This window comes from Microtus pennsylvanicus, chromosome 12 (assembly GCF_037038515.1).
Source record: "Microtus pennsylvanicus isolate mMicPen1 chromosome 12, mMicPen1.hap1, whole genome shotgun sequence".
Classification (NCBI taxonomy): Eukaryota; Metazoa; Chordata; class Mammalia; order Rodentia; family Cricetidae; genus Microtus; species Microtus pennsylvanicus.
The window spans coordinates 92359973-92384106 of record NC_134590.1 but is presented as its reverse complement, the minus strand read 5'-3'; the positions used below and the strand labels follow the sequence as shown (position 1 = coordinate 92384106).

Sequence of the window (24134 nt, the reverse complement as noted above, 5' to 3'; positions counted from 1 at the left end):
GCCCTGTCAGATCCCTGCAGCAGCATGTCACCCAAGGCACTAGCTCACATTACAACAGTGTCCCTTCTTCTCCTCCTGATGCCGCCAAATTCACCTCCTCTATATCTCCTGAGGCAGAGACGCCATCTCCGATCACTCCAGCATGGCCCTGAGAGTCTTTGGGGAGGACACGCTCACACAGGCCTTGCCCCTCCAGCCTCAGCCGCGGAGGTCTGAGGTCACTGGTGTGCCCACTACAGTGGCACCCTGGGCCCCTGGAGCCACTCTGGTCCAGGCAGAGAATCTGAAGGCTGAGGCTGGGACACAAACAAGAGCAGCAGGCAAACTAGGAACAAGGAGGTGTGACCACCCACAGGAGTGAGGAGGAACAAGGAGGAGTAATGAGGAACAAGGAGGTGTGACCACCAGCAAGAGAAACAAGGAGTGACCACCTGCAGGAGTGACGATGAACAAGGAGGTGTGACCACCCGCAAGAGAAACAAGGAGGTGTGACCACCCGCAGGAGTGAGGAGGAACAAGGAGGTATGACCACCCGCAGGAGTGACCACCGCAGGAGTGACCACCGCAAGAGTGACGAGGAACAAGGAGGAGTGACCACCCACAGGAGTGAGGAGGAACAAGGAGGTGTGACCACCCACAAGAGTGAGAAGGAACAAGGAGGTGTGACCACCTGCAGGAGTGACGAGGAACAAGGAGGTGTGACCACCCGCAGGAGTGAGGAGGAACAAGGAGGTGTGACCACCCGCAGGAGTGACCACCCACAGGAGTGACGAGGAACAAGGAGGTGTGACCACCCGCAGGAGTGAGGAGGAACAAGGAGGTGTGACCACCCGCAGGAGTGACCACCCACAGGAGTGACGAGGAACAAGGAGGTGTGACCACCCGCAGGAGTGAGGAGGAACAAGGAGGTGTGACCACCCGCAGGAGTGACGAGGAACAAGGAGGAGTGACCACCCGCAGGAGTGACCGACCACCCGCAGGAGTGACGCGTTAAACAAATGCAGTCATACAGTGGTGACAGTGATACCGGCCACTCTAATGCCCTGGTGGCATCCAAGGCCCCACTGCACAGGTGCAAGGGAAATCCCACCTGGTCAATCAATAAACACTCTGCTGTCAACTGCAGCAGGGCAGGGTAGGGCGGGGGGGCCACTCTTCTCCACACCCCTGCCTCTGCTCACCTTCTGTGGGGCTGAGGGGTTCTGTCCAGTCATAGTCGCTGGTTTTCAGGTCCACAGTGACCTTGTACAGGTGGCAGAAGCCAGTCTTACACTCGTTGGCACGGAGGAAGGCGAAATCCTGCTGGCCCTCGGCCTGCGGGAACGGGTGGAAGATGTCATGGACCTGCAGGGAGAGAAGTGGGGTCAGAGGATTTCGTGACCGGTTAGACCCCGAGTCCAGTCCATGCCCACTAGAGACCAGGGCGCGGGAACAGTGGGCCCCTCGCTCCTGCTTACGTTGATCCAGACGTTGGTGACTTCTTCATAAATGACGAAGGGCTGCACATTCCTGGGGACGGCTCTGGCAGCTGCCTTCCGCTGGGCCTCGGTCTCCGGGGACGGGATGAAGAGGGCTGGCGGTAGGAGGACAAGCTGGAGTCGCTGCTGGGGACGGTCCAGGAACATGGCCCAGGCGCTGGAAGGATGAGAGAGGAGGCAGCAGGAGGGCTCAGTGGCTGGCAGGGGACAGCAGGGAACAGGGTCACGCCGGGCCATTCCCTGGCTAGCCTGGCATACAATCTCCGGACAGATTAGGTGAGATTCAATGTGACGAAGGCCTAGAATAACATTCTCAAATCAGACAAGTGGTTTCTTTTAAAGCTAGGGTCTTGCCTGAGGATGACCTTGAACTCTTGCTCCTCCTGCCTCCACTGTCAGAGCTAGAATGGCAGGTGTGTGGCACCATGACCAGCATTAACTAAATGGCCAATATCCTACTCTGGAGCTGGGTACAACCTGGGGCCTTGTACACGTCAGACAACTCTGCAACCCAGGTCTTTGAAATGGTTTTGCCTGGCATGGCCGTGCACCTGCCATCCCAGCAGTGAGGAGATAGAGGCAGAAGGAATAAGAGTTCAGGTTTATCCTGGGCTACACAGTTCTAGGTCAGCCTGGGCTACACAGTAAGAGGAAAGGAAGATGAGGAGGAAGGAAGTGGCAAGAAAGTCTGTACGTCTGCATTCTTCCCCAACCATGGATCTTAGGGCATTCCTGTGTCCTATCTGGTGTTCCCTCTACTCTGGGCCACCTAGGATTGTCCCACCCTTGGGATTTTGGTCAGACTGACATGATGCCCAAAGTCCCCTGCTAGCTGAGGCTGAGAGAGATCCCAAGGGAAAAGGCATGGGTGCAGGGCACCAAGTCGCCCCCAGGGACCTGCCCATCCCCAGGACACTCACTATCTGCCATCCCGTGTCCAGCCAGCCCGGGCGATGTACTCCACCTTGGGGAAGAGGGAACTGAACGGCTGCACCAGCTCCTTCTCGCAGCTCGACACGATCTGGGGAGACAGGGGCACGTCATGAACAATGCCATAGCCCCCTGACCTCCATGGTCCTCATGGCTTGACAGTCAGCACCCGCATGGTGTCCGACAGGCCAACTCCAGCTTCAGGAGCTCTGGCGCTCTCTCTGGCCTCCATACAGGCAAACACTCACACACTAAAAAATAAAGCCAGGCATGGTGTTTCACGCCTTTAGTCCTAGCACTTAGGAGGCAGAAGCAGGCAGATCTCTGTGAGTTCAAGGCCCGCCTGGTCTACAGAGCTAGTTCCAGGACAGTTAGGAGTTCAAAGGGAGACTTTATCTCAAAAAAATAAAAATAAATCATAAGAAAGGAAAGCAGGCAGGTAGCCAAGCAGGCCCTCTGAGGTATGTAGGTGAAGAGGAAGTCACACTGGGTGACCCTAATCCAGCAAGGGAGAGAGGCGGGACAGACCCAGTCCAGCCCTCAGAGCTCCCTCTGACCTACTGACGCCCACCCTGGCTGCTGAGAGAGCACCCCAGCCACCAAAGCCACAGACTCAGGTCTCTCTGCAGTGGGATGAGAAGGGGATGACAGGTGACTGACAGGAAGATGGAACGACAACAGCACACTGTGCTCCCTGCCATGTCCAGATGGTTCTGGAACCGCCTACTACCGCCCTGAACTTAGAGGGTCTTGGGCCAGCTGAGCAAGGGGGCAGGGGGATGAGAGGAGAAATGGAGGCAGGTGGCAACCCTGGTGGGGTCAGCAGGACATGCCTGCTCAGCAGCTGCAGGCCTCACCGGGCTCAGGAGCCTGTTTGTGGCAGAGGCCTGGCTGTGGCCGAGGATGAGGCAGTGGCTGAGCCCTGACTGCACTTGTAGGACTGAGTTCGGTTCCCAAGACCCAAAGGGCAGCTCATATCCACCTATAACTCTAGCTCCAGAGGATCCGATAGCCATTTCTGGCCTATATGGGCACTGCACTGGACGTGTTAGAAAAAGAAAACAAAACTTAAAAAACAAAAAACAAAAGGCTGGTGGGTGTGACTGACATCAGGTACTGCTGGTGACGCGTTCTGAACAGACTGCACAGGAAGGGACTTGGTGTGAGGGTCTAATGTGCAGAAAGGACGTACAATAGCAAAGACAGCAATCTAGCTTACATTTCCCCTGGATGTTATGAGAGTTTTTGCGAAAGCTTTCTGGGGGCCAGCAGGATAGCTCAGCAAAAGGACTTGGTCATTTTGTGACCAAGCTGATGACCCGAGGTAAACAGGTGGAAGCCCACGGTGGAGGGAGAGAACTGACCGTCACGCTGTCCTCTCCTGCTCGCGCACACAGCCTCAGGTGCTGCCTGGGGAACTGCCAGTGTCACACACCCTTGGTGACCTGAGGGTCACTTCAGGAGAGAAGGCACGGCACAATGACCGGAGAGAGGGGCCTGCCGGCCTCTATGCCAGTGACCACGTCACACACTCCGGGTTGCCAGGCCTTACTCAGCACCTCTAAGTGAGCAATGTCAAGGGGGAAGGGACAGAGAAGGACCCAGAACATGGCCATGCTCAGTGTGAGACCTGAGACCGGGCACCCCGCCAATCCACCCCACAGTGTTCTGGGCCGTGGTCACCACAGCATACAGGTGAGGCCATTTGGCTGACCACACATCTCAGAGAGCAGGCTGACTGTCCACATGCCCCCAGCATCCCCTGGAACTCCCCAAAACATGCCCAGCCCTTACCTTGCCCTGCTCATCTGTCTGGATCTCAGCCAGCTTCAGGGCGATCTTCGGATTCTTGCTGCCTGGAGGGGGAAGGTCAGCTGTGAGGCTGCCAGTGGCCACCCTGGCCAGGGACGGTGTGACCACACCTGTGGGGAGGTGGCACGGCCCCTCCCATGACACAAAGTCTCCAGGGCAGGGATAACCTCAGGGCCTGGAGCACATTCTAAACAGGGGATACACAACGCATCCCTTTGTCCCCTGGGAGCTGGAGTAGGAACACAACACGGGCTGGTCACCCCACTTCTGAGATGTGGAATGTGGCTGGGACTGTTTTCTTAGGGTGCTGGGGACAGATCTTGGGATTCTTCTGGAAGGGTTCAGGCCCAAGTACAGGGTAACATGAACACCTGACAAACGCCTCCATCTTGCCTGAGACTCAGATGTCCCGTGGGAAGTCTAGGTCCCATCCACACAGCACCCAGGAGGGCTCACTGTGTGTCTGCAATGGTAGTCTATTTTATTTACTTGACTCACTGTGTGTCTGCAATGGTAGTCTATTTTATTTACTTGACTCACTGTGTGTCTGCAATGGTAGTCTATTTTATTTATTTGACTCACTGTGTGTCTGCAATGGTAGTCTATTTTATTTACTTGACTCACTGTGTGTCTGCAATGGTAGTCTATTTTATTTATTTGGCTTTTGAGATAGGCTCTTCATGAAGTCCAGGCTAGCCCAGAATCTTCTACAAAGCTGAGGCTGGCCTTGAGCTTCTGATCCTTCTGCCTCCAATGGCAGTAACAGGTGTGCCCCCGACACACACACACACACACACACACACACACACACACACGGTGGTGCTGGGAATGGAACCTGCGGCTCTGTGTTCACTGAACCTCAGTCCACGTGACTCCCACAGAGGGACAGGCAGCAGGCCTGAGGTTAAATCAGTCTGGCCAGGGCTGCTGCTGGCTTAAGGTTTCTTTTTTTTAAAAAGATGTATTTATTTATTATGTATACAGTATTCTGTCTGCATGTGTGTCTGCAGGCCAGAAGAGGGCGCCAGATCTCATTACAGATGGTTGTGAGCCACCATGTGGTTGCTGGGAATTGAACTCAGGACCTTTGGAAGAGCAGGAAGCACTCTTAACCTCTGAGCCATCTCTCCAGCCGCCCGCCCCCCCCGCCCCCCCCGCCCCCCCCGACCCCCCCGCTTAAGGTTTCTAACACTTTGAGATAGCAAAGAAACAGAGCTCATCAGGAGAGCCCGTCTCTGGGGCTCCTTCCACTTATTTCTCTTGTCAGGTCTCCAGTCTCAGAGGCCACTACACGTTAGCATTATCCAGGAGGCTCGGTCTGCTCGTCTGTGGCTGTCCTGGCGTAGAGAGGCCTGAGATGTGACACTGGGCAGTTGGAAGATGCTGCCACACACACTTTCTGTGACCATGAGACCCGACAAAGCCAGGCAGTGGGTACCCCAGAGGATGGAACGCTGGCACTCACCTGTCCTGGGGTAGCGGTAGGAATCAGTCTTCCTCTCCTCCAAGGCAGGGGAGGGCACATGGATGACCTCCACCTCAGACTCATCCACCTCTTCATACAGGATACGCAGCGTCTTGAGGCCTTCAGAGCCTGGTCGGGGCCAAGGAGCAGGGACTCAGGGCACCCACCCCCCCACCCCCACCCACCCCCACCACACGGGGCTCTGAGCCTTAGCAGAACGACAGGAGCCAGCAGGAGGTGGCACAGAGCTGCCTGCTAGGGCTGTAGCGTCAAGCAGGGCCCTGAGATCATCGGCTCAAGCTCTACTCTAAGGCCTCGCCTGCGAAAGGGGTGGGGAGCCCGGCCGGTATGACAGCCGTGCTATAAACACCCGTGACAATGGTGGACGAGGGGAGTGCGTCAGAGCCTTAGGAAAAGCCAGACTTGTCATCTGCACCTGGAGCCACATAGCCCAATGTGGGGCCACACATTTCTGTTGTCTATGCCACTCAGGCAGGGCGATTTTGTCCTGTAACCTAAACACACACTCACAGGCCCTGGAAGAGCAAAACACCACAGTGAAGGACTGGGGGAGTGGTCAGGGTGGAGCCCCACCCAGAATCCCCAGTGAGAGGGCTGGGGGCGTGGCCAAGGTGGAGCCCCGCCTAGAATCCCCGGTGAGGGGGCTGGGGGCGTGGTCAGGGTGGAGCCCCGCATAGAATCCCCAATGAGGGGGCTGGGGGCGTGGCCCTAATAGCTAAGGGTCCCCCATGGTTTATAGGAATGACCCTTCCAGGTGAGGCAAGGCCTTTGTCATCTCCCTGTCCTGTGCAGACTCTGGCATAATATTTAACGGGTCCCTAGGTGTAGGTCCTGGGATCACATGGGCTGATTCAGTGAAGGCATAAGGTACTGAGATGTGGGTTGCCTACCTTCCCAAGAGGCTGTCGGGCACCACCAGCATGCAGTGAAGCGGTCAAACTCCTCCTGGATGACGAAGGTGGCCACACCTGCAGACTTGGGATCGTCCAGGACATTGGCTGAGCCTGCGAGAGGGCACACAGTGAGTGACACACAGATTCCTGACAACCACTGTGAGGCTGGCTGTTAATGGCTGTTAATAGCTGGCCCCCACACCCACCCTCACCCTGGTGGCAGAAGGTGAGCCGCCGTTCCTCTCCAGTCTCGATGTTGGCCACCCACAGGTCATTGTTGTTGATGAAGGAGAAGAAGGCAGGGTCTGCGGGACAGATCTTGGGATCCATGCGCGGCCCGGAGCACTGGGTCTTGATCTCCAGTGGCTTCATAGGGGACACCTGAGGACAGGGAGGTTGGGTCAGCGTGCTGGCACCACTTCCCCATCCCCGGATACAGGCTGTGCCTCACCATGAAGCCATTCTTGCCGCCGTCCCTGCAATGGAACAGGCTATTGCTGGCCTGGAAGAGGAAGAGGCCGCTCTCACTGTGGAAGTCGTAGGAGGTGATGCCGAAGACGCCCAGGCGCTTGCGTTCCCGCAGCAGCTCCTCCTCTCGAGAGTAGACGCCGTGGTGGGGCGTGGCCTGTGGACACAGCATTGCATGCTGGCTGGAAACTCCCTCCTGAATGCCCGTGGTCCCGTGGCGACATCTGGCCCCAGCCCTTGCTCACGCTCTCAATTCTGGCGGTCCCTGTGGGGACCTCCCCCACCTCATCACAGCCCTCCCTACCAAAAACATTCCCTATAAATCCCATAGCTCTACCTAAAGAACACACCCAAGGTTTCTGGACAGACATGGAGGGACACAGAGTGAGTCGGTCTGTTTGAGCCAGGGTCTCCTGTGGCCTGGCCTAGCCTGGGATGGGCTACTTGGTAGACTATAACCCCAAAAGGCGTGTACCACCACGCCTGGTTTATACGGTGACAAGAGAGAACCTGGGGCTTCCTGTGTGCTGGCTGAGTGCTCTATGACTGAGCCTCAGAACTGGGTGGGGTGCAGCTCAGAGCTGGGATATGGACGAGGCAAGTGTGGAAGCCTGGGTTCCATTCCCAGCACTGTGCTGTGCAGAAAGCTACCTGGGAACAAATGGGGAGTGGGAAGGGGGGCTCGGGCATGCCACTGTGACAATGCTACTGTTTCCTCCAAACACGCACAAACTGCAGCCATGCAACTGGGCACTTCTGGGCATCTGATATTAGTCATCAGCCAGGCCCATGACTCAGCCCTCATTCGAAGGTGCAGACAGGAGGGAGAAACGGTCTGATAAGTGCTCCAGTTAGAACTCTGTTCCCGGACACCGGGTGTGGCACGGGCGGCTCACCTGGAAGTGGTCCAGCATCTGCTTCCAAGACAGCAGCAGGAGGGCCTCCTTCCGCACCTTCTTGGGGATCTCGGAGTAGAGGAGGGAGTTCTCGCGGCTGCCATACGGCATTCCTGGAGAAGGATCACAGAAACTTCAAGAGTGGGAGCCCTACCTGAGAGCGTATGGGGTCATGGGTCCCTCTGTTTGTAGAAAGAGCCCCTGCGTCCATCACTATTTGTCTGTGAAAGCCACAGGTCTCCCCTCTCCCTCTGCCTTGGATGTATAGACATCCACCCGCACATCCCAAGTGCCAGGATGAGCCCCATGTCTGGCCTCTGTCTTTTTTGAGACATGGGCTCCCTTGTAACTAACTTGACTGGTCAGCATGTCCCGATCTCCTCCCATGTCCCACCCTGCGGCACCAGCCCTGGGGTGACAGGTGCAGCCAGCACACGTGGCTCAGCTCTCCTGCAGTCATGTGTGGCTCTAGGGAAGCACTTCTCAACCTTTCTGATGCTGCAACCCTCTAATACAGTTCCTCGTGCTGTAGTGACCCCGACCATCAAATTATTTCATTGCTACTTTATTACTGTAATTTTGCTGTTATGAATCATAATGGGGGGGCAGTTTCAAGACAGGGTTGCTCTGTGGAAGAGTCCTAGCTGTCCTGGAACTAGCTCTTGTAGACCAGGCTGTCCTCAAACTCACAGAAATCTGCCTGCCTCTGCCTCCCAAGTGCTGGGACTAAAGGTGTGCGCCACCACCGCCTGGCAATAATACAAATATTTGGGATGCAGGATCTCTAATATGTGACCCCTGTGTGGGTCACTACCCACAAGTTAAGAACCACTGCTCTAGAAGGTTCCTCTGATGGAGAGATGCTGGCAAAGACTAAGGCCTAAACCAGTCTCAGAGGACAGTAAGGCTAAGCCTTAGGGAGAGGTGGGAGGAGTGTGCCCGTGTACTGCAGCCATGGCTCCACCCACTCTGGCAATGGCTCCATCCACTCCAGCCTGAGTCACAGCTCCAACTGCACCCTCCTCAGGCCCTGCCCTGGCATCAGCTCTCAGGACAACTGAATGTGGGTCCTGACTGAAAGACATGGCTTATCGCTGAAGGGAACCGCACAATGACATCTCTCTGTTTCCCCAGTGCATCCCAAGTACTGAAAGACTATGACTGCCAACCTAGACTAATACACCCAGAAAAATATCTGCCACAGTCAAAGGAGGAAAAAATTTCATGATTAAAGAGTCTAAAGAAATTATATTCGACAAATGAAACCTAAATAAAATATAGGAATCATTATTTCAGGCTGAAAACGGGTCAAGATTAGCAGACATAGCACAGAATACAAAATAAAATATCACTGAGAACACAGACAAAAACCACCCCAAATTAGCAACAATTTGGCTCCAATTAACACACTTCTTTTTTTTTAATTAATTAATTTATTTATTATATATATAATGTTCTGTCTGTGTATATGCCTGCAGACCAGAAGAGGGCACCAGACCTCATTACAGATGGTTGTGAGCCACCATGTGGTTGCTGGGAATTGAACTCAGGACCTTTGGAAGAGCAGGCAATGCTCTTAACCACTGAGCCATCTCTCCAGCCCCCAACACACTTCTTTTGGTAATAATTTCAAATATCACTGGCAAAGAACACTTTATAGGGAACAGAGGTCAGGGTTTCTGCGGCTGTGATAACACACGAGGGCCACAGAACCGTGGAGAGCAGGGGCGGTATTTTATCCTAGGCACCACTGGGGCTGGGCGCCAGGCTGTGAGCGCACACCAGCCCCTCCACCTCCACAGTCTGGCGATCTCTTAAATTTTAAAATAGGAAGAGAGACAAGAAGCAAAGATCTCTGGTGGTGTCAGATACTATGGTACTACAAGGGGAATTTGAGGGAAGGACTCAAGAGGCTTGGAGAGATCAGGGAAAGTGTCGCTGAGGAAGACAGATTTAAGAAGAAGCAGTTGGTCATCGAAGAGAAAGCGCCAGCTATCTAAAAAGTGCAAAGGCCGTGTGGTTCCGGCGTGTGTGGTGTCTGAGGGTCAAATGGATGAAAGAGATGAGGAGAAAGCTCCCTGTGTTGAGAACGCTAACTAGGGGCCGGATGCCCCAGCTGTGCAGTCACGGAGATTTGTGTGGAGGAGAAACTGTTGGGATCCGGCTGGAAACAGAGAAGCTCATTGGATGTCTCTAGGAGCTAGGTAGGCCACAGAGAGAACTGGAGGAGAGGCCATCAATCCCTACGTCATTAGAGCCTTGCCGCCTCAGCAGGTTCAATGGCTAAAGACAGTGACCACTTCCTGCAAGCTTGGGTAAGGTTTAATGTTGTGTGTCAGCTCTCCTGGGCCTGTGGGGTTCTTCAAGGCTAGAGCTTCAAGTGGCTCTTACATACATGCTCTGCTCACATCTACTGGCTTGAAGTGACCACAGACCCTCTGTGGACACATGAAGTCACGTGGGTGTGCTCTCACCAAAATCCCTGAAAGCAGTTGAATGGGTTCAGTTAGAGTAATGGCATTGAGGGATAACTTAGGACAATGGTTCTTCCAGGAAGCTAGACATACTGTCTCCACTGACCACTACCACATGGGGTTAGCTGAGACCGCTGGCAGAATGGTCAGGAAGATGCAATGTGTGACTGTGAACCCTGGCTAGAACAAGCAGAGCCCAAGTGGTGTGTGTGTGCGCGCACACGCATGTGTGTGTGTGTGTGTGTGTGTGTGTGTGTGTGGACTTCCACTCTGGGTGAGAGTGTTCTGTAGCCCAGGCTGGGCTTTGACTTGCTAGGCAGCCAAGGATAACCCTGAGTTCTTCTTGTTCTTCCAGCCTCCACTTCCCCAGTGCTGGGATGACAAGAGACAAGTATGCCCTCCACAGATGGGGAAGCTAAGGTCACAATGCAGGGCAACCCCATGGGATTGCCCCAGGTAATAGTACTGTCAGCATCAGGTATGCGGTCAGCGGCAAGCGACCAGTTCCAGCGTGCTTCAACTTCCCCCCTCTGGTCAAGAAGCCTGGGGACCAGGGCTGGTGCTCCAGAGTCCCGAGCAGTCCAGCAGCATGCAGGGTGCTTGGTAGCCCCAGAACACGGTGCTTCTTACGGTGATTTGTGGGACACATGACCTCTGCCTTGCTCCACTTCTATAGCTGCCAAACTGTCTGATTTCCTGAGACAGGGTCACTTTTCTGGAACTTGCTGTGTGGCTCAGACTGGCCTTGAACTCAGAGATGCACCTACCTCTCCTGAGTGCTGGGACTAAAGGTGTGCACTATTGGGAATATGACACAGGCCAGTGAGAGGCTTGGTGGATACCGGGACTTGCCACCAAGACTGGCAACCTATGTTTGAGCCCTGGAACCCATACGGTGTCTCTGACCTCTCACACACCAACAATGAAGAAGTGTAGGGAGGGGGGCGTCTGAGGTGTGAGCTGTGCCTCAGTCCTGCCTGGGGGCAGCTGCTCCCCAGAACTAGTCTGCTGTGCTCGAGGCTTCCCAACAGCAAGTCCAAGGCGAGTCTGTGCCAAGGACATTAGAGCCGCCACCTTCCACAGCTGATTAACAAGCAATTACACCAACATCCCGAGCCAGTACATTCCTGGACAGGCCTCAGGCCTCTGGTGCTGGCACCACAGCCCACAATGCCTAGCATTGACAGCAAGGGTGGGGCTGACTGGGGACACCCTGGCTTTGCCACGGCAGCCTCACCTATTGGCTCTGCCTTCACACACACACACCCTGCCCAGCCCCAGGCATGGCAGGTACTCCGGGCACACACCCACACTGACTCTAGTCACCAAGGAGCGTGGCCTTGACAGGCCTGGCAGGGACCAAGCTGAACCCAAGACAGAAGCCGAGAGTCCAGGTCTCTTTAGGCCCTGAGGCCTCACTGCTACACAGAGTAGCTGTTGGCAACGGGATGGGCTGATAGCCAGGGCCAGTGCATCCCCTCAGGGCTCAGCCCATCCCTCACAGAGGTCATGTCCCACATAGTAAACCTGGGCCTATGAGGACACAGAGGTGCTTGGGAATGGCTGGGTCAGGCCACACTCTTCAGGCAACAGGGGAGCATCAACTAGGGTCTCCGCGTGCACCTACCTAATCGTGGCTGACACCTGGCAGAAAGACATGGTATAAAGGACTCAGAGGAACCAGGAGGTGACCCAAACCCAGGGCTGTCGGGTAGCAGCTGATGAGACAGGGCTGGCTGGAGAGAAGCCGCTATGCTCACAGAGTTCTGGGCTCCTCTGCATGTGTCCAGGCTCTGCCTTCACTATGCACTCATCTGTGGCCCTCCAGCCCCATGAAGACCCCCGGCACCCTGAGTTAAACCCTGAGGACACTGCACCCCAGTCCAGACACACACCAAGAGGCCACGCGTGAATGACCACCACCTGGGCCAATCCCATTCCTTTCCCCAGAAACCCAGGGACCGCCCCCCCCCGCCCCCAGGCCAGACAAGATGACTGAGAAGGCTAGCTAAGCAAATCAGATTCCTTCTCCAGACACCCTACAAGCTCTAGCCCCTGCCCACCCAAGCAAACAAGGCACATAGTCCTCCTGGAGAGGCCACGGGAGTCAGAGTGAAGGGTTCATGGAACCCAGGCTGAGCCAATTAGATTTCTTCTCCCAGGACCCTGGAGCTAGAGGGTCAATTTCTTCTGCTGGTAGGAAGACAGGAGACCTGAGGTGCCAGCATGGGCCCTGTTACAGGTGGACTGGAGCCAAAGTCATGGGCTCCTGAGGCTCTGGGGTACAAGCACCTCATCCTGGGGCTGGTGGCTTTGAATCCTGGCTCTCTGGGCCATCCCCAGGCTCCTGGTACCAGGTGCACTTTGTGGCTGAAACCTCAGAGGGTTCTGTCCTTTCTCATGGTCCTGGAAAGCCGAGAGGTCTGGAGAGAGCGAGCTGTGCTCTGGGCCTGAACCCCAGTCACCGCCTTTACTGAGCCAGGGCTCCGCAGCTGTGGCTGCGGCTGCAGTAACACTCTCTAGCCACCACACCCTCAGAAGACCAGGGAAGGGAAACCTCAGACAGAGAAGTCAGTCAGATGATCACGGAGGCAGAGGTGGGAGAGACGCGGCCACAAGCTGATGGATGCAGTACATTTCACAAGCTGGAAGAGACAGGAAGATCCTGCCCGGAGCTCCGGTAGGAAAGTAGTCTGGCTGCCATCTTCCCATCAGAAGCTGCAGGCTGGGGCTAACTCTCCAAAGACAGACTACGCAACAAGTGGGAGGAGCCAGCACTGAAGGGAGCGGGACCTCAGGGGAGGAAGCAGTGTCCCTGGTACGGCTCTCCTCTGTGGGAACGTGCCATGTGCCATGGCTGCTGTGGGTCACTCGGCAGTCTGGCAGCCTCAGCCGGCTTGTTTCCCCTCACTGCACTGACAGTGGTGATTTGCAAGAGTCCGTGGGACTCCCTCCTGGGACGGCTCTGAAGGGGAAGTATGGAGACAGTGGGAGGAGCACGGCCACCCGGGTCCACCTTGTCTCCTGTCATCCATGTACAGTCAGCAGTGGGCAGGTGACAATGTCCAGTCATTCGTTCATTCAAATGCTGAGACCCAGACATATACAGGCACAGTCTCGGGGACCAAGGCAACCATAACAGCAGCAACAGGACTGGCCTGGAGGATGACCAGAGTCACCTATCCTAAAAAGTGTTTCTCAACGGGAGGTGACACCAACCCCCAGGAATCCTGGGCAATGTCTGAGGCTGTGACACCGGGGAGGCCACCACAGAGTGGGCATGTGCGAAGCCTAGGACGCCCACTGGTGGCCCAGCTGGCCACTAGTCAACAGCCAGGAGGCACGCTGTTTGTGAGCAAACAAGTCCAGCTGATTTCCAGAGGGTTCTCTCTTCTAGCTCTATAGGCCTTTTAGGCCTACCTAGTAGGGCAGTGTCTGTTTCTCACGGACACTTCCTGTCTGTGAGCTGGGACTGGGTGCAGGCACTTCCTGTCTATGAGCTGGGTATAGGCCTGTCTACAGAAGCTATGGAAAGCCTGAGGGGTCAAACCCCAGGCGCTGCTGGCCCAGTGGGAGCACAGCTTGCCAACAGCTGGGCCGGGAGTAGGTGCCTCTGGGTCCTGTGGCAGGACGGTGAGCCAAGCTCCGCGGCTAGCCCATGGCACACTACACAGAGATGGTGCCAATCTCTGAGCCTCAGAACCTGTCCTGACACAGCACCACACGGTGAGCTCCTACTGGACAGAACAGCATGTGACCTTCCCACGGGGATCTGAGTTCCATCCTATTTACCCAGAAAGCCCTGCCCAGCCAGCACCTGGGAAGTGGCCCAGCTAGGAGCAGTTTCTAGACTCAGGGCCACCTGGCCAGTCCTGAACTGTCACCTGCATGGCTGACCCGGGAAGTGGACTAACATTGCCTGACTCAGGCTAGTCGCTTCTGAAACCTCTTAGCACCCCAGGCCTGACGGCAAAGGGCAGAGCGGACAGTCAGCTTACCCAGGTAGTAGAGGCGGTGGGAGTGGGGGCCAGACTCATCAGGCTTCTGCACGAACTGGAAGTCATGGGGGGCCTTGCTGATAATGAGGCCCGATGACTTGCGGCTGCCGTGGATGATGCTGCGCAGCCCGTCCCAGGAGTGCTTCTGTACACAGAAGCGCGCTGCCGCGTCGTCCATGTCGCCTGCCGCCACCTGCTCAGCTGGGGAGACCCCGCCGGACATCCTCGGGGACTCCTGTGACGGCAGCGAGAAGCTGTGGAGGGACACGTGTGTGAGATTGGGTGTCTTCCTGACAAGCTGCCCTCACGATGGATGTTTCCAGATCAAGTTATTGCAACTTTTTCAAGCAATCCTCAGGAAAACCAAGGTTCTGCTGAGTTAAGCGGGACTCCAACCTAGATCCACACCACTCATTCATCTGAAACTCTTCAGGGTGGAGCCCCGCCTAGAATCCCCCAGTGAGGGGGTGTGGTTGAGGGTGGAGCTCCTCGCTAGAACCGCCCCCCCCCCATTGAGGGGGGCCCTGCCTAGAACCCCGCCCCATGAGAGGTAAGGTGTGGTTCAGGGTGGAGCTCCACCTAGAATCCTCCCTTTGAAGGGCTGGGAGCGCGGTCAGTGGTAGATGCTTGACTAAAACAGGAACTCAGGACTCTAAGCACACAACAAAAATCCAGCATTTTTTGGTGTTCAAGGGCCCATATCTTCCAGGTTCTTCAACACCCCCTCTTCATAACCTGCCTAGAGAAACCATTCCTTACTCAGACTGGGCGACTCTTTTTTTTTTTTTTTTTTTTTTTTTTGGTTTTTCGAGACAGGATTTCTCTGTGGCTTTGGAGTCTGTCCTGGAACTAGCTCTGTAGACCAGGCTGGTCTCAAACTCACAGAGATCCACCTGCCTCTGCCTCCCGAGTGCTGGGATTAAAGGCGTGCGCCACCATCGCCCGGCTGGGCGACTCTTTCGCATCTGTCCCAGGGTACATGCCATCCTTTCTGGTATGCACTTCCTTTTCTTTTTTAGGTTGACTAAGCTCTTATTTTGTTTTGTTTTGTTTTTTATATTTATTTATTATGTATACAATATTCTGTCTGTGTGTATGCCTGCTGGCCAGAAAAGGGCACCAGACCTCATCACAGATGGTTGTGAGCCACCATGTGGTTGCTGGGAATTGAACTCAGGACCTTTGGAAGAGCAGGCAATGCTCTTAACCTCTGAGCCATCTCTCCAGCCCCCTTGTTTTGTTTTTTGAGACAGGGTTTCTCTGTCACAGTCACAGCTGTCCTGGAACTTGCTCTATAGCCCAGGCTGACAGCTAACTCCCAGAGATCCGCCTGCCTCTGCCCCTGAGTGCTGGGATTAAAGGTTGACTAAGCATAAAACAGGTCCTTAGGAAGCTTCTCATGCCGCCATCCTGAGATGGTCGCGACAGTTTTCCCTTCCCACGGGGCTGTCCTTTCCCTCAGGCATCTTTGCGATGGTTACTTGGTGAGTGTCTGTTCCACTTGCACCTCTCCTTGGCTGTGGGACTCAGTACCCTATGGACATCAGTGACAAGAGCAAAGACTTGGAGCTTCCAGGTGTCACTGTGCACAGGGGACACCTGCAGGGGCCTTCACACTGACACCATCCCGGTGAGCATCCCCCAGGCCACCCCGCTGTCCCTCTTGTCCATTCTGGAACTGGCCACCTTCCAGCAGCTCCCTGCTCCTCACAGCCACTGGGCTCAGCTCTGTCAGAGCAAACCTGGACCAACCCGGCAAATATTTGCTTTAAAGAAATCTAAACACCCAGCCAGCCACAGTGACCCAGTTCTGGGCATGCCAGAGTGGCTGGGGGGAGCTCCAGGGGCTGAGATCCTCTGAGGGCTCCGGAAGCTCCTGCGGTGGAGCCTCCCAGCACCAGCAGGAAGTGGGAATTGAAGGTGCCACCACACAAGGGTAAGGACTGTGGGGTGGGAGGGTGGAGGGGCCCATGTGCAACTGGGGTGGACCTAGGAAGGCTGCACAGGGAGATCCTGTCTCCAACAAACAAAGACACCCACAGAGCCTGGTGCGGTGGCGGTGGCACACATCTATGACCCCAGTGCCCAGGACGCCAAGGCAGGAAGATGGCAAGTTCATCCAGGTCACAGGGTGACAATATCTCAAAACCAAAACCAGAAGAAAGCATGCAAGATGGCTGAGAGAGGATTTGCAACCTGACTTCTACCCCAGAACCACTTAAAAGTGGAGAGAGAGAAATGACTTCACAAAGCCACCTCCAGAGCTTCCTCAGGACACGCAAACCCACACGTCCGTTCACAGACAATAATCAATGACAGCAGAAAACGTGAAACACCAAACCAGCGAAAAGGCCCCCACGAGGACAGGAGTGAGGTCCCAGGCTGCTGTGAAAAATGCAGGAAAGAAGGCAAAGACATCACTGTGAGAGTCAAGCCTGTCGACATCATTTCACTCTTATGGGAACCCATTGTACAGGTGGGGAAACTGAGGCCAGAGGGTAGAGCCAGGAGACAGGGGCTCCCTAGCCCAGGCTCCTCTGCCACACTGAGGGAAGTCTCAGGGTGGAGCAAATCCTCCCAAGTAGTAGGCTCAGTGTTCTTGGCAGGGAGACACAAGGAACCGCGTGCTCTCCCTCTCCCGAAGGCACTGCCGTGGCAGCTGCTCACGAGACGCTCTCACAGTGCAGACTAGTGACCACAGATGTCCTCGAGGCCCTAGGTCAAGCATCCCAGAGAAAACCAGGGATTCCCAGAGCTGCAGTTCATCCCCAGGGTAGTGGGAGCCAAGGGCAGCGACAAGCGAGAGGCTGCCGGCAGCAAGCCAGAAACCTGAGCCAGGGGAATGCCACTGACTGCTTCAAGTACCTCTAGACTGGGCCAGCCCAGTTCAAGCCTTGTTCAAGCAGGAAACGCAAATCTGTGGATTCCTAGAAGAGGACCCTTCAGGCCCTCTTAGAGACCAGTCACACCCGTGCAGAAGAGGACCTAGGAGGGCCTCTTGCCTTGAGTCACCGCAGAGGGCCCAGGCTGCAAAGATCTGCCCGCAGAGATGCGACATGAAATGAGATACCAGGAGCTTTGGATGCACTCTAGAACCTCTCAGCGCATACTCAAGCTGGGCTGAGGCCTGGGGCTGACAGTGTCGCTTGACTTCTCCGCTGTCCAGATGCAAAATGGGGGCCCAAAGAGGGGCTGGGGAGTAAACACGGGATGGCAAGGCCTCCACCTGCATCAGCCTGCCCACAGTTCCTGCTCAACAGTTTACACAGCTGGGGATGAAATCAATGCCAAGCCACTTAACCCCGACACCTACGCTTTCCTCCCGCCATCGGCATGTCGCCTTCACAGCCTGTAAAGCCACCAGAGACAAGGTCTAAAGCTTGGGGCCATGGTCAAGGCTGAGGTTCTGATGGCTTACTTCCCAGGGGTAGGAAGCAGCAGCCCTATGTGCCTGACTTTCTGCTTTAGACCTCAGAGACAGCCTGGGGGAGGGAAGAAGGCACAGAAGAAACCAAAGCTGGCAGTACTGGGGAGTTAAGTGGGGAGACAGCAACATAGAAGGGGGCAACTCGCTAATGCTCCACCGTGGAAGACGAGAAGAGGAAGTCCAAAGATACAGGACCTGTGTCCCACCCGAGCTGTCCCAACTTTGGACTCCCAGCACTTTGGCATCCAAGGTCTCACAGGGTCGATCTTGAGCCTGGGCTTATATTCAGTAACCAGCCACGGGGACCACAGCTGCAGGAACCACACATGTAAGGACCACCATGCCAGACCTTGTACCTTGGGAGGCCCCACTCCAGACCCCCTCCTTGCTTCCTCCTGCCACCCAGGTCCCTGCTGCATACATCTGATGTGTGCTGTGACTCAGAGCCACTTCTGAGGCCACATTCATGATGGGGATGGGAAAACCGAGGCAGTGAAGCTAAATGGTTTGTGCCATGTCCCCCAGAAAGGAAGGCACGTTTTGGGGACACCACCGTTAAGCACTTGATGAGCCAGGGCTCTCACACTTGATGGATCTGTCCCAGCAGACTTGTGTCCAGGTCTGCGGATACCTGTGACTGGCATGAATTAGGGTGGAAGATACTGTTGAGAGAGGAGAGGAAGGAGGAAATGAAAGAAGAGCTGGAGGAGATGGAGATGGAAGAGGGAGAGGACAGACAGGATGGAGGAGATGGAGGAAATGAAGGAAGCAGAGGAAGAATCGAGTCCCGGTCACTGTACAACACCTTAGAGTGAGAGGATGTACAACCCGGAATGACCCAGTCTAGGGTCCACCCCTACTGACACCTTGGGCACCAGCACAGGGGGAGCAGGTGCAGAGAGTTGCTGAACTGACTGTCAGAGCCCCACCTCTGCCCCACCCTGGCCTCCCCCACCTTCTCCTTCCTCCTAATCCTGATGCAACTTGACCTTTGACGCTGACCCACTGACAGGCAGTGGGGCCTATGGTGGGGGACTGCAAGGTCAGGAGTTCACCTCTGCCTTCAGAAGAGCATTGAGTACCGGGGACATCCCATGCCAAGTGTCTCACTGGGTCCCAAGCAACAGCAACCTATCTCTTTTGTGGGCTGGGTTTCTGCGGTTCAGAAGTCCGAGAACCCTCCCGCCTCTGGGGTACTTCAGCACCCAAGGTCACCATCACCTGCACTCTATACCTTCACTCCAAACTGAGCCCAAATACACCTTTTTCTGTTTGTCTACACATCTTCTGGGGGGGGGGTCTGAGCTCACAGAATGGATGGGTTCTGTTATACCCACTCCCCTAAGATAGGAACCCCCAGCTTCCAGTCCAGGGAACTGTGGGTATGTGGGTATGGTCTCTCCTATCGGCTGTTTGTTCCACATGACAGCTGCCTAGGAGAACTTACTTGGAGGGACATCATGGTCTGAAGGTGGTGACTACCAACTGAGGACCCCAGATGTCTGGGGTCACATGCCCAGGAGTGGATGGAGGGCTGAATGATGCTCAGCCCCTTGCAGGGCACAGGATGTCTTACAGAGAGCAACCCATGCTAATGTCCTCAAGGGACGGACAGTCACCCTCTGGATCCCTGTCCCAGTCCCACCCAGCTGCCACCACTCCTCCCAGAAGAGTCTAACAGCCTTCCTGATGCTTGATGCCACCTAGATACAGAATGAAGGTCTGGCCAGTATTCCCTGCCCAGTGCTGAAAAGCAGGGGTCCTATGTCAGAGGAAGAAGAGTTCAAACCCCAGCCTACCCACATCTGTGCCGTGTGACCCTAAAGAAGCCACAAACCTCCCTGGGTCTCAGTCTCCTAAAGTTATAAGCTGGAACTATAATACCTATACCTGGGGCTATGGTAAAGATTAATGGGGATGCACACCCAAGACATTTTCATAATGACAGCCGTCAGAGGGATGAGCCACTTAAAAAAAAACCACCAAGCCGGGCGGTGGTGGCGCACGCCTTTAATCCCAGCACTCGGGAGGCAGAGGCAGGCGGATCTCTGTGAGTTCGAGACCAGCCTGGTCTACAAGAGCTAGTTCCAGGACAGGCTCCAAAACCACAGAGAAACCCTGCCTCGAAAAAACCAAAAAAAAAACAAAAAACAAAAAAACAAAAACAAAAAAACCCCCACCAGAGTGACTGAAGCCCAAGTGCTGGGTACTGTGTCAGATGAGCTGGGGAGGGGTGGCCACACCTCTCCCAAACCCAGCCTACTCACTACCCTCCCTTTGTCCCCCTGGAGCCCTTGGAGGGCAACCGGAGAGAGGAATGCAGAGGAGAATGTCAGATGTGTGGACCATTGCGGCGGCAGCCATGGCCTCAGGTCACTGACCCCAGAGCCAGACACAAAGCCACATCCTTTCAATCCCTGCATTTCAGAGCAAGCAGACCTGAATGCCCCAGCCCACCCCAGAGCCTGCCTCACTGCCCAATCCCAACATAACTGACCTTCTAAAGGGTCCCAGTAGCTTCCATGGCAGCTGCAGGCGCGGGGCACGAACCTTGACAGAACAAATGTGGCGTTAAGGTGGGCAGACGGGAAAAGCTGGCAAGGATGGAGGGATTGGTGAAGATGGGGGTTGGTGAGGATGAGGGGCTGGCAAGGATGGAGCAGTTGGTGAGGACCGGTGAGGTGGGGCCGGTGAGGATGGAGGGGCCAGTGAAGTGCTTGGCTTCTCACTCACTTTCCATGCGGGAGGGAGTCTCCGCCTGTGCGGTCTAACCCTATCTACCTGGTTAGACTCTAACTGAGCCTCCCAGCCCCTCGGGGCTGCCAGCATGCCCTGGGTTGCACTTGGAAGAGACGTGTCTCTCAGTGCCTGGTCTCCCCAGGACCCAGCGGGGAACTGGCGACTGTGGTCCACACCTCCTGGGCACCAGTCCCAGCTCCTCGAAAGCAGGTTGGTGACTGCCCAGGGGGTTCCCAAGGGAGCCTGGGTGGGAGGCAGCAAGAGGCCACTGGGATAGAAGGCTGGACTATAGCGTGGATGGGGAGGGGATGGGGCGGGACTAAAGCCTGGACCCTGAGGGTGGAGCTGAAGATGCAGGGATTGAAACCCGAAGCTGAAGACTGGGGGGTTCAAGCTAATCAGGGGGAGAAAGGGGATATAACTTGAGTCTGGGAGAGTATCAAGCTCGGCATGGAACAATGTGGAAACTGAGGCAGAAGGGCTGAGTAAGGGATCAGGCCTGGGAGAATCAAGCTAGGGGCGGGGGTTATCAGGCTTGGAGGAGTCAGGCTGGTAGGGTCATTTGAAGAGCTTCATGCTGGGGATATCAAGCTTTGGGGTTATCAGGCTTGAAAAGAGAGTCAGCTTGGAATATCAGGCCTTGAGGGAACAAGTTACGGGGATCAAGGTTTGGGGATCAGGCTGGAGGGATCAAGCTGAGAGGGGAATCAGGTTTGAAAGGGATCAAGCTTGCGGGGATCCGGCTTGGGGAGATCAAGATGCGAGAGGATGAGGCTTGAGGGGATCAGGCTGGGGGAGAGGGGAAGAGGCCGAGAAGGGGGTTGGAGAGACGAGGCTGGCGGAGGCTGGCGAAGGCTGCGCGGACGCCGGGCTGAGCCGCGCGCTGCGATGAAGCTGGCGGCGGCGTCTCAGCAGCGGTGCGGCAGCAGCTCCTGGGCGCGGCCCGGAACGGGCGAAGCGCGGCGATCGGGGCAGCGGGGACGACGAGGACAGGGCGCGCGGCGCCGAGGCTGGCGGACGGCGCCGGCCGGGGCGGGAGGCGGCGAGCCGGGGCCAGGCGCTGCTCACCGGGGCGCGGCGCGGAGGACGAGCTGGGCAGGGGGTCCCCGGGGCCGGCGGCGCCTCACGCGCGACGCTCCATGCCCCGGACGAGGGCCCGGAAGTGGAGGGCGCGGGGGGACAGCGAAGGCGGCGGACACCGGGGACCCGCCGGCTGTGCCTCCTTTGACCCGGAAGTTGAGCTGTGGGAGCGGCGGCTTCTGATTGGAAGACGTCAGGGCGGAACCAACATCCGCGAGGCTCGAGGGGGGGGGGGGCGTCCCGGAACCCGGGGAGGAGCAGGGCGGACACCCTGCACCGGTTCCTGTCGGCCAACCGGACCCTGCCGTGACCCCGAGGGAGAAAGGGAAACAGGCGGGCGACGGCCGCAGTGGCTCTGCCTTCCAAGCTGTTGGGCCTCATTCGGTACCCGGCTAACGCGTCTGTTAAGATGTTTCTTTTCAATTTCACCTTTTTTGTTTCCTTGAACGTCAACTTTCAGAATTTCATTAAACAAAACAAACCTTACACAAAGCTAGCCGCGGTTGCTCACGCCAGCCCTCAGGGAGCTGAGGCAGGAGGACTGTCAGGAGTTCCAGGCCAGACTGAGCTGCGGAGTAAGATCGTGTCTCAAAAACAAGACCCTTAAAATAAAAATCCCCAAAATACAGAAACGAGAAAGAGGACAAAAGTATGGAGCCAGGATTGTGACTGGAAACTGGGTTAATTTGCTTGAACGGGCAAGGTGGTTCAGGTGATGAAAGCGAAACCCTATTTAAAAGTAGTATACTAAAATTAATCGACTTGACTCCAAAATAACTCCAAAGGACATGCCAACACATATATCACCAAGGCTTTTGTAGTTTGGAGCAACACCGGGTAGCTTATCCCCACGGCTCCAAACTGTGGAGTGTGAAACCCAGGGCCTCTCACTGGAGGCAAGAACTCTGCCCAAACTGCATCCCCAGCTTTGAGCTTTACGCTTTTATTTCTCTTCGTTTTTGAGACAGGAGCTCACTACCAGCCCCTGCCGAACCGGACCTCTTCACATATATCAGGCTGGCTTTGAAGTCTCAGAGATCCTCCTGCCTCTACCTAGAACTCCCCCACCCCCGTTTCAATTTTTGTCTGAGTCTGCACCACTTAAGTGTGGCAGAAAAGGGTGAAGGAGCCTCTGGAGTCAGCCCTGTGGGTGCTGGGAACTGAACTCCCTCCTTGCCGAGCCATCTCCCTCCAGTCCCTAAAGAGCTTTTGTATAAAGTCACTTTGCCCAGAAGCTGTTGTAACTGCGTTCCTCTGGAAAGGCAGCCACTGTTTGGTGATTCGGCATCCCCCATTGTTAATGTGTCCCTCCGTAATTCTTACTCAGCTTCCTGGATAGCTAACTAGTTGCCTGGACATCCTGAGGGTTACATTTTGAACAAGATGTTGCAACCCACTTCCCTTTCCAGGAACCCTCCCTAGAGACACCATTTGTTACACAATTGCAGGACATGGCCAGGGCCTAGCTGCTCTCCCTCCTCTTCCCCAGCCAGAGCCATCTGCTCCTCTCTGCTCCTGTCCCAGGACTCAGTAGTCCCCTCCTCACTCACACATGCCTTAGGAGAGCAGGGTCTCCTGTAGTACAGGTTAGCCCAGACTTCATCTTGACCGTCTGCCTCCACCTCCCCAGTGCTGGGGTGACAGGTTTGTACCACCTCGTGTCCTTAATGTGGATCTGGGAAGAGAGGCCAGGGCCTGGTGCACGCTGGGTCAGCACTGACAGCAAGCCCCAGCCTCAGTCTGAACTTCAAATGAAAGTGCGATGAGGAATGGGGGGGGGGGGGTTCTCCTCGGTCAGGGGTCAGCTCCTGCACTCAGAGGTGGAGGCAGTAGGATCAGAAGTTGGACCTTGGCACAACCATGCACTGCTGAAGACAGAAGGGGCAGTCTAAGCCTCCTTCTCTGGGACTTGAAGAGGGTAAAAAGTTGACCCGGGTCATTCCCCCAGCTAGAAGCACTTTCAGGGTTCAGTAGAGAGCTGGGGGGGCTGCCTTACATGGGGCTCCCAGGGGGCCAGGCTCAGGGAGAGCTGTCTGCACTCCCAACTTGCAGTAAGAATCCCCTAAATTCAGCACAGTGTCGGGGAGCGGGGGGGGGGGGGGTTGGGGGGGAGATGGGATGCTTGGAGACAGAAATAGGGAAGAGGTAGGGAGGGACACGGGTAGAGATGGAAGGAACAGGCAATAGAGGGACGCCAGCTGGGCCTCCGGGTCTTGGATCCACTCTGGGGAGCCTCAAATTCAGAAAGTAAGATTAGGAAGAAAGGCACGTGGGTCCTGTGGGCGAGGGAACAGTGGGATGCCCGGGAAAGTCTCAAAGGCCTTCACTGTCTGGTCAGCCCCTCCCTGGCTCTGGCCCAGGTGGGTGGGGTGAGGGGTGGGCCCTGTGTAAGGGGAGCCCCGCCACGTCGCTGTTGTCCCTCCTCCTCCCTCCTCCCTTCCTGAGACCCCGCC

The 24134-nt window shown here is 55.8% G+C and overlaps 1 protein-coding gene across 3 annotated transcripts in view; it reads right to left on the bottom strand.

The window, feature by feature from the left end:
* Dpp9 (dipeptidyl peptidase 9) overlaps positions 1-21759 on the bottom strand; it is a 30760-nt gene extending 9001 nt beyond the window's left edge. Inside the window, exons 1-12 of one of the 3 annotated variants that reach the window (XR_012907215.1) lie at positions 20596-21551; positions 20360-20412; positions 14436-14689; positions 7964-8076; positions 7051-7224; positions 6812-6980; positions 6597-6710; positions 5686-5814; positions 4203-4264; positions 2399-2499; positions 1458-1635; positions 1182-1344 (exon numbers count right to left, since the gene is read on the bottom strand). Coding sequence is in view for 2 of the 3 variants with exons in the window: in XM_075942635.1 (XP_075798750.1) it covers positions 1182-1344; positions 1458-1635; positions 2399-2499; positions 4203-4264; positions 5686-5814; positions 6597-6710; positions 6812-6980; positions 7051-7224; positions 7964-8076; positions 14436-14689; positions 20360-20412; positions 20596-20691 (1606 nt within the window). In the remaining variant the exon portion in view is untranslated. Of the gene's footprint in view, positions 1-1181; positions 1345-1457; positions 1636-2398; positions 2500-4202; positions 4265-5685; positions 5815-6596; positions 6711-6811; positions 6981-7050; positions 7225-7963; positions 8077-14435; positions 14690-20359; positions 20413-20595; positions 21552-21669 lie in introns of those variants that run through there. The other 2 variants (XM_075942636.1, XM_075942635.1) reach the window with 2 other exon arrangements.
* Positions 21760-24134: the final 2375 nt, after the last annotated feature.